Below are 10,000 nucleotides of genomic sequence, written 5' to 3'. Positions count from 1 at the left end.
CACCAAAGCTCGTCAATCTTGTACCAACATTGTGGAGTGCGACGTGATATTACCTGCAGAATGGGGCTATGATAGATATGCGGGGGTTGAAATTTTATGCTTGAATCTGAAGTCTTCTCTCTCTCTCTCTCGACCTAAAATCTATAATGACATGATCTTTCGGTCAGAGGTCAGGGGCTATACATGTAGGGATTTGGATGTTGGAGGTGGAGCCGTTTTATCATTGTCTCAACTGGTGAGTCCCTTCGGCGGAAGTATTGGGTAGTAAATATCATGACGAAAGGGGCAACGAGATCACATGACTTATCCAAAGTAGTGGTCGAGTGTCAAGTAAATATATTACAGAAAGACCACACCATGAGAACTGAACTAAAGATATACCATTTGAAAAAAACAAAAAAAAACAAGGACTAGTAAGAAATGTCACTGGTTTCTATAAGCTTTAAGTTCAGTTATCAATACCACTTTCCTACTGCAATACAAATGACATGTTTACAGCTAAAAATCATTAACAGTATATTTTCAAATGATTAATGATAATAGGAGCAACAAGATATATCCACTTCCTTAATATGGTTATTAGTAGAGATAATATATTGGCTTTTAACTTTAGTTTGAATGAAATCTTCACATGTTTATGAAACCAATCCTGATTAGTATTTTCAGACATTTTCCATTCGCTGAAGCAACATTGTTAAAAAGATTCTAGACAGAGAAACTATAAGTAGGAAGTTAATACATTTATTACCTATGAAATTAGTTTTTGTTTTCTAGATAATAAATTTTGATTAAAAAAAGTTTAAATGAATTCTAAGGATTCAGGCTGTTTTATGAAACAAATATACATATGTTTGCATTACTACAGAAAATATTCCTTATAGGGCATACTGAAAGAAGGTATAATTTACTTATTTATTTACATATAAATTTTACAACCCTAACACAATTGATAAGGTCCTGTTCTTCCACTGGAAGCATATTGTGTTGCAACTTATATTTTGGAGGAATGAACTATTCAAAGTCGTGTGGCAGTCACAAAAGTGAATGACTATGTACGTATGTTCTACAAATGTGTCTTTAACAATATACTTCTTAAAAAAAAAATTCACTGGTGGTCAAAAACAATAAGTCAACTTTGTACAACAGGCAGTGTTCAGCCTGACTCGGCAGCCTTCACAAGCTCTTCTGCAACTTCAACAGTAATCAAGGCCTGAGCCTTTGCCTCTTCTGTTGCAGCAGCATTGGCTTCAGACTGAGCCTTGGAGAGGATATCGCGTGCAGAGGCAAGGTCAAGGTCCTCAACACCAGCGACTTCCTCCGCCAGGATCTGGACTGTTAAGAGCAAGATAGTAAAAATTATGAAAATATTTGTTTTATCCTCTCATTATAAATGTTGAAGAAGCAAACCATTTTATTTACCATATTTCACTAAAATCCACTGAAAATCCAATTTTTTTTGCATACCTGACGAATCTTCGTTGATGGTAACGATGCCGGAGCTCACAAAGAACTTCTTGGCAGTGCCATCACCTTCGAAAACAGTCAAGACTCCTGGCTTGAGCACTGCCAGAGATGGTACGTGAGATGGCAAGATACCAAAGCTTCCAGAAAATGAAGGAACGTCAACCTGCCTAACATTAGCCGAGTTGTAGAACACCTGTCAAGAGAATATACACCAATCAAAATATAATTAAAAACAAATAAAAAAACTTAAGACATATTAAGCCAAGTGCTAATGAATAAAATCAAACTTTTAATTCTAATATCTCCAAGGCACTTCCATTTTCATACATTTCCATAATTTGTATGTCAATGTTTAAACTGAACCCAAATTTGATGCAACATTGTTGTACCATTCAATACAAAGACATAAAATGAATAAAATCAATATTCAATTTGAAGACATTTATCAAAGGATTTGTTCTTTAGCCTCTCAAAAAAATGAACTGACACTACACAATCTAATATTTTACAAAGCATAGACTGAGAAACAAGGAACTTTAATAGAATAAAAAATTATCATACTTAATAAGCTAGTATGACAAAGAAGGAGTGCAGAAAATTTTTTAAACTATACACAAAAATCCTACCTGGTTCTGTGAAGCAAATGTGAAGGCCATAGGGGCATCAGAGTATGCTCTGGCACCCATTCGGGGCACCTGACGCACCAGTGTAGAGGCCGCACGTGCAAACATTCTGCAATGATTTAAAAATATTGTTAATCTTGACTAGCATGGGAATGACGACTGAAATAAATTTATTGAAAGAAAACACGTGGAGTGTCACTCCTCTTCACCAAAGGTAACAGAATGACTGAAGATCTTGGAGGTGTACCTGAAGCCTCCATGTTGGTTTGAACCGAGAAAAAATACAACTAGGCAATCTCAGGTTTCTTGTGAATGTAAATGTATCCCTATAAATTTCTCATAATTGGAAGAGTACCAGATCCATATTTAGAAATAAAATTACGTAACTAGTACCTATATAAATGTACATATTCTGCAGTTTTGTTGCTAGTGTTCCACTAGCATTATTTGACACTGGTATCATTTGGGTTAGGGATTCTCTCCTCTCAGCTAGAACAAAGCAGACTTTTTTGAACTGGCCAATAATCTATAGACTTAGACTCATCTTAGAATTTTGTTTAATCTAAAGCCAGATGGATCTACCTACCCTGGGAATATGATGTAAATCACATCTCCATTTATGGATCTAATTCCACAACCTTGATTATAGGTGCAAAAGACAGTGATAAATAGGTTAGGTCACAAATAATTCTGGTGCATTTGTAAGTACACAAACAAAGATGACAAAGTTTATATGTTTCATTCTCTAAAGTAGTTCTTAAAGACAAAAGTTGTTACTGATGTAAACTAAGTTTTTTTTGTAATTTGTATTTAAGAGAAAGATTCAACTACCAAAGTGCCAGATATGACCTTGAACTCAGTGATAAGACAGGATGCACATGGGCCAGTATTACTGACAAGGTGCTTATAGACATGGTTTAAAAATAAAAAACCTTTGGAGACCCCCTCTTTTCAAATTACTTTATGCTACCAATCTTGATTTTTTTTTTTTAAATAAAGGCACATATCTTTGTGAAGATCAGAAAATAATTTTTATCTATGTGTAATCAATCCATTTTCTAGTTTTTTATTTCAAAGAGAGGTAGCATTACACACACGGACACACGAACACGGACACACACGGATATATCTATATCTATATATATATATACATACATATATATGTATATATATGGCTTTCTCACTCCTTCATTCACTTATGATACTCAATTTTTTTTGGATAATCATTTGTATGTTTAACTAATTTATGAGGCAGGAGAGACAGTCCGTCTCAATACTGCAATCAATTAAAATTCCCTATCAGTTCATTATGCTCTTTGCACTTACTCTGAGACGGTTGAAAAGAAAGCAACCACTATCATAGCATCATGGTATCATACAAACCAGCCATACTGATACAAGGTCAAATTGCAGCCACTGCACATAGTCTATCCTGCACCACTGGTACTTTAGAGCCAGAGTTCAATTTCTTGCTGTATGTCATTTGTAGTTACAGTTTGGTAGAGACCGCAGGTGGGTGCCATTTAAGGCTTTCTTTCCCACTTGTGCCATCTATATTTTGGATTTTAAACTAAACCTACGTTACGTTAATTATCTCCATCCCATCACTAAATACAACTATCACTCTTGGTATGATTGTAAATAACAATACTAGAAAACACTGATAGACTAAAAAAAATTTTACCTGCGTTGGTATATCCACATTACGTGATTTTTCTTATTTATTTATTAATTTATTGATTTTTTTTTATTTATTGATTGATCTTTTTTTTTACAATCACCACATTCATGTACATGGATTAATTGAAATAAACTAAAATCATAGTTCACATGTTTATATGATTTTAACCCCATAGTCATTGTATTTCAGCCTGTTCTACCCAATAATTCCCCGCATATACTTTGTGCCCTCACTTGCTACTGGGACTTCTGAACCAGTCATATATTCCAAAAATAAATGACAACACATACAAGTTGCAAGTTTCATTGGCTGGGAGAGATTAATTACTACCATCAAAACTACTAGTTATATATATACATATACATATAAATATCCATGTACATATACTTTTATACCTCTACAAGGTAAAAATAGACGTGTTGGTCTTAGAAAGAATCACCAAATATATAACTGTGTATGCTCTTATTAAGAACTTCAAATATTTTGTTACTCAAAAAAATATACCCGCTTTTCACTATTAATCATAATAGAAATAATTCTAAATTTATTACAAAATACCCGTGAAGTAGACACCATAGACCAAATGTAGGAACATAAATAACGCACAAATTTCTTGAAATAAACAGGGTAAGAATCATCAAAATTAGTTTTACTTTCCCTGTAACAAATAACGTAACAATCAATATTCCGTAGCCATGTGTACTGTATCTATTGCATAATATCCTCGTAATTACCAAACGCATGATAATAAACGTGTAATACCCTTATTTGAAAGTTTATAATATCAAGGTCCCCAATATTAGTTCGCAAACCGGCTAAACATCATCAGCTGATCACAACTCCAGCAGACGATATCAATTCCCTCTCTAAAATCCCAAACAATCACACAGCTGATCCTAAAACCCCATCCAAATCACTCCCTAACAGCCTCCCTAAACGCTCATAATAGAATAACAAGAAGCATATATCGTCTGGTACCTGTTTAAATATGGATAACAAAGTCGGCAAGGGACGTCTCCTACTCTCGGCTTCTCACGGCGGACTGCAGAGGGCACCACAGGCCTTCTCGCCGATCAACATGGCCGACGACAGAAGACGCGAGCGGTGCGCACTCCGCCTCGGGGTCATGGACGAAGAATATGTGTGTGTGTGTGTGTGTGTGTGTGTGTGTTTGCGTGTAGGGCCTTGGTCATGTAGTTTTGAGATGGAATGGTTGTGCGTTCTGTGCACATGTGGCCTTTTCCATCGTTTTTTTTTAATAAGTTATCGGGTATTTTGATGCTTTGATCATGCAAAATGTTGCATATTCAATGCCTTTGAAAAAAATGCAATTTAAATTCAAGGGAAGATTCTTTCTCAGCCAAATCTTCTAAATAACTGATTATGAGCCAACGCGGAATTTCAAATAACTAGACATTATATAACATACATATATATCATCCGGAGTTTTGGCAATGGCACTCCGATGCCTTGTTCTTGCATCAACATTTATGTCTTCATACGTATGCGCTTTGTACATACACACGCAAAGTGTGTTTTTGTGTTTGTGTGTGTGTGTGTGTGTGTGTGTGTGTGTGTGTGTGTGTGTGTGTGTGTGTGTGTGTGTGTGTGTGTGTGTGTGTGTGTGTGTGTGTGTGTGTGTGTGTGTGTGTGTGTGTGTGTGTGTGTGTGTGTGTGTGTGTGTGTGTGTGTGTATGTGTGTGTGTGTGTATGTGTGTGTGTGTGTGTGTGTGTGTGTGTGTGTGTGTGCGAGTATGTGTGTGTGTGTGTGTGTGTGTGTGTGTGTGTGTGTGTGTGTGTGTGTGTGTGTGTGTGTGTGTGTGTGTGTGTGTGTGTGTGTGTGTGTGTGTGTGTGTGTGTGTCAGAGAGAGAGAGAGTGAGAGTGTGAATACGTATTTCTGAATGATTGAAAAAAATGCATTCACCACTATCATATAGCTTTTCTGAAAGGTTAGTGCAATCCAAAAGTTTGCTTGTTCTTTAAAGAAGGAAATAATGAAAACCAAAGCAGTAATAACACTGGATACCGGGAAAACAAATATACTTATCATGTTTCTAACAGTATCTGTATTGCACCGAGCCATACTATAACTTTGTTAAGATGATAGACATATATCTTCAGTGCATGACAGGAAAATATTATTACAAATACGGCAGTACTGTTGTAAGGGAGATGAAAAGGGATGGTATATTATTTTATGTAGGCCAGTAAATATTGATATGGGAACTATTGTCATTAATGTTGCTACTCCCAACATGCATTACTCATTATCATTATAGGAAATTAGAAATCTTTGATGCTAGCTGTGTGAATAAAAAAATATAGTATGTGGAAGTTGATAGAACTTGCACATATAAATTACACTAGAATAATCAAATTAAACGGTCGTCTTGTCGCTAATGAGAATGATAGACATGTGTAGATAGATAGAGAGCCTATACATAATGATGATTCTCTCAAGGAATATATTTAAAACTCCCGCTTCCCAGAAAGCATCAAACTTTGTTATTTTCAATGACAAGACTTTTTGAAATTAACGATCAAAATTAACAAATTGTCAGAATTTGTGAACTTAAATAAATAACGAAGTAATTTAAAATGATTATATTTGAGTGTGAATAGAAAGAAACGAAAATTAAAAATTTTGACAAGATGTATGGCCTCAGTCGAGCAAAAGTAAACAGTCATTGTCAGTGTCTTATGCCGGGTGTTCTTTGGGTCTGAGAATTCGTGTTTATCATGGCTCTTCAGGCTCTTCATGGCGTCAATTTCCATAGCGATAAAGCTAATGGCATGGAGGAAGATGAAAATGTGTATATGGGCAACATGAACAACCAGTGTCAGCTATATATGCCACCTTTGTCCAAGGTGAGTTTGGGGAATCGTGGTGTTGTTGGTGAAGGCTTCGCTGACGTTATTTTGCTAATTATCTATTTTGGGGAAATTAGGAAAATGATGTATTTTCGAGGTTCATAATGAGGATATTTTCATTTTATTGGAACAACGGAGGTACAAATGAGGGTAACTTTTTTGCTATGGAAAGTTTATTATTCGTTCATATTTTTATGTGGGATTTAGTTATTTTTAATGCATTTGAGTTTCAATATGGACAGGAGAATGAACAATATATTAGATATATAATTTAGGTGGTTTTTCATAGTCTCAATTTAACTGAAGGAGAAAAAAATAATACAAAGTAATAAGTCCGGATCAGTGTCATGAACTCTGAATGCTAAGATTTGTGGTAGTATATATTTGTTCAAATTGCATTTATTGTCATTGAATCACATCTATGTTTTTTTTGTATTTTTTTTGTCATTTAATTAATTCAATCTGTTTTCTGTATATTTGAGTTTTCCTGAAGCTTGTCAAGAAACTTCATAGTCATTGTGGCAAATGTTCAGATGCCACCCGCCTGTCTACCACTATTCTTGTGCCATTTAGACAATCTGATGGTTTTCCGACAACTACCTACTGATCTCCATACTTTTCAATGTAATTTTGTTGTTGTGTGTACTGGTGTATAGGTAGATATTTTAGATTTAATGCATGGAGGACAATCATATAGGTTTTTCAAAATTATTCAGCCACTAGTGTGGATTTTTTAACTGAAAAGAACACCCAAAATATTTATTTAATATTTTCCCTTAGCATTAAACTAGTACTGAGTGATATAACAAGGAATAGATTCAGAAGTATATATGCTTTGGTTTCTTGCCACTGATAATGGTGTGAATGACTAATTAAATTTTTTTACAGGCTGAATCCCAGGTTGGAGAATTCCTGATCGATGAATGTGGCCGTAAGATTAAACTCAACTTTGCCCACGGAACCACAACTCTTGGCTTTAAATTTAATGGGGGTGTCGTGATGGCTGTGGATTCACGAGCAACGTCAGGACAGTACATTGGTAAGGCTTTGGGATATAGTTATCTTTACTCACTCGCACACCCACTCACTTTTTATTTTACATGTAAGTGTATGAGTTATATTAGATTCTCAAACATTTTATGAAAATATACATGAAATATGAACAGAAATCAGAATGAAAGAAATCTTGCTAAGTATTTGGCACATATATAGGGGACAGAGAGACAAAGATCAGTGTTTCACAATTGTAAAATAGGTCATATTTTTATACTTAGGTATGTATTTAGTTGAAATAAATACCATCTTTTAACCCTTCAAGGAGAATCATTTTTCACAGGATTAGTTCAGTTCTATACACATTTTCCCTTTTATTGAAATAAAGCTATTTATTCTTTCAGTAGTGTAACACTTATAATCAAATACTTATTAGTATCACTCTGTTAATTTATTACATGTACTCATTTAGCTAACCATTAGTCGAGAAAGTAATTAATACCTATTCTTAAGATCTGGCCTGTCTCGGAAGGATTAAAGTCTTCATCCTTCAAAATCCATGTCCTCCTTTATATCCCCTACTCAACTCACAGGTGTTATTTCTCTCCCCCCTACCCCCTCCCCACTTTTATATCTGTGAAGGAGATTTACGCATGAATTGAGGAAAGAGGAAAAAGACAAGTACACGTTCTAGAACTTCTCATATGCATTTTTTTAGTACATAAATGAGCCTCACGTGATAAGTTTCAAACTTTGCTAGATTTAATTTTGAGAAAATCGCCTGTGGTATTTATTTATCTATTATTATTATTGTTGTTGTTGTTGTTGTTGTTGTTTTTGTTGTTGTTGTTATCATCATCATCATCATTCAAATTTATTTTTTGGTTTTTGAAAACATGCAAATAATGATATCTTTCTCAACTTCTTTGTTCAACAGGTTCCAACAATGTCAAGAAGATCATTGAAATCAACCCTTACCTGTTGGGAACCATGGCAGGTGGAGCAGCTGACTGTACTTACTGGGAGCGCGTCCTTTCCAAACAGTGCCGTCTCTATGAACTTAGGTGTGTATGCACCTTCTGAACAGTATTAGACTAATATATTTTTATATGAAGATTAAACTTCTTAATGATTTTTGACTGCCATAAATAAGAAATTGAGTTAAATTTCTGATTTTACTTTTGGGTTCTTGTATTATGGTTAGTTCAGGTCATTGTTATTCCAATCTGAGCATTAGATCCAAAAACAGATGAGTTTATACCAAATACTTCTTTTGAAGTTGATAGATCCAAATTTGGTTGCAGGAATCGTGAGCGTATTTCAGTAGCTGCAGCCTCTAAGCTTCTGGCCAACATGGTGTACCAGTACAAAGGCTATGGGCTCTCAATGGGAGTCATGATTGCTGGATGGGACAAGAAGGTACGTTTTTGTGATGTGGAACTCTGCATTTTTATTTGTTCCATGTTCTTTTTCTATGTACAGGTGAACAGCTATTTTATTGAAGGGTAAAGCATCATATTCTTATACTTCTCATGATTTTCCATTCAGCATAATGCAACACAATTTTGCATAAGTTTGTTGTTTATTATTATAAAAATATATAGCTATCATGTCCTTTGAATAGTTATCTCTTGGGCAACAAGTTGCAGATTGCATGCCAGGAGGTATGGTAGTTTTTACTGAAATACTTCTTGCACATTTTGAAGTCTTGCAGTTAACATACTCTTGTGATTCCTATTTCAGGGTCCTGGCCTCTACTATGTAGACAATGATGGAAATCGTATGCCAGGCAACAGCTTCAGCGTGGGCTCTGGCTCCATTTATGCTTATGGTGTGCTGGATTCAGGTTACCGCTGGGACCTCTCGGATACAGAAGCTCAGGAACTCGGCAGAAGAGCTATCTATCATGCAACCTTCCGTGATGCTTATTCAGGCGGCGTTGTACGAGGTAAACACTTAATGGAATTCAGTATTTACCAGATAGGCATATTTATGCTTTCAAATTGTTTCATTTCCTCATAAAAAAAGTATTTGTATTAAGTATGCAATAGGAGGTAGCTTTTTAAGTATTTGGTGACCAATAATGTTGCGTTAAAGTCTTCAGCTTCCATTGTCTGCAGTCATTGTGTAAAGAGTAATCTTTAATGAGAGAAAAAACACAGATTTTTCACTCGACTTACATTCAAGTAATCTTGACTGACTCTTGTCTCCCTTTCTTTCCAGTATATCACATCAAGAAGGATGGATGGGTAAAGATCAGTGAACAGGACTGTAAGGACTTGCACTACAAATACGCTGAAGAGACCAAAACTGCATAAATAATGATGAATATGTAGCTTGAAGGCATCATTTCATTTTTTTTTTTAC

At 35.2% G+C, this 10,000-nt stretch overlaps 2 protein-coding genes across 2 annotated transcripts in view; one reads left to right on the top strand and one right to left on the bottom strand.

Moving 5' to 3' along the window:
• Positions 1-900: 900 nt before the first annotated feature.
• ATPsyndelta (ATP synthase, delta subunit) lies at positions 901-4,801 on the bottom strand. Its single transcript, XM_043000724.2, has 4 exons — positions 4,747-4,801; positions 2,091-2,196; positions 1,465-1,657; positions 901-1,332 (listed from the first exon to the last, which is right to left on the bottom strand). Exons 2-4 carry the CDS (start codon positions 2,193-2,195, stop codon positions 1,154-1,156), a joined length of 477 nt encoding a protein of 158 aa, XP_042856658.1. The 5' UTR covers position 2,196; positions 4,747-4,801; the 3' UTR covers positions 901-1,153.
• Positions 4,802-6,425: 1,624 nt separating this feature from the next.
• Prosbeta5 (Proteasome beta5 subunit) overlaps positions 6,426-10,000 on the top strand; it is a 3,746-nt gene continuing 171 nt past the window's right edge. Inside the window, exons 1-6 of the mRNA XM_043000725.2 lie at positions 6,426-6,637; positions 7,529-7,679; positions 8,571-8,697; positions 8,938-9,052; positions 9,377-9,581; positions 9,857-10,000. The exon at positions 9,857-10,000 is cut by the window's right edge and continues 171 nt beyond it. Coding sequence (XP_042856659.1) covers positions 6,509-6,637; positions 7,529-7,679; positions 8,571-8,697; positions 8,938-9,052; positions 9,377-9,581; positions 9,857-9,951 — 822 coding nt within the window. The 5' untranslated portion in view covers positions 6,426-6,508 and the 3' untranslated portion in view covers positions 9,952-10,000. The remainder of the gene's footprint in view (positions 6,638-7,528; positions 7,680-8,570; positions 8,698-8,937; positions 9,053-9,376; positions 9,582-9,856) is intronic.

The sequence above is a fragment of the Penaeus japonicus genome, unplaced genomic scaffold, assembly GCF_977035675.1.
Source record: "Penaeus japonicus unplaced genomic scaffold, GWHDUDI00000001_assembly GWHDUDI00000005, whole genome shotgun sequence".
NCBI lineage: Eukaryota > Metazoa > Arthropoda > Malacostraca > Decapoda > Penaeidae > Penaeus > Penaeus japonicus.
This window is presented reverse-complemented; position numbering and strand designations above follow the sequence as displayed.

Bases quoted from the DNA above. Each gene is read 5' to 3' on its own strand.
- ATPsyndelta (XM_043000724.2), bottom strand. From the start codon at position 2,195: ATGTTTGCACGTGCGGCCTCTACACTGGTGCGTCAGGTGCCCCGAATG. The intron at 1,658-2,090 runs GTAGGATTTTTG...TTCTCTTGACAG, and splicing joins CATTTGCTTCACAGAACCAG to GTGTTCTACAACTCGGCTAA. The intron at 1,333-1,464 runs GTATGCAAAAAA...TGCTCTTAACAG, and splicing joins CATCAACGAAGATTCGTCAG to TCCAGATCCTGGCGGAGGAA.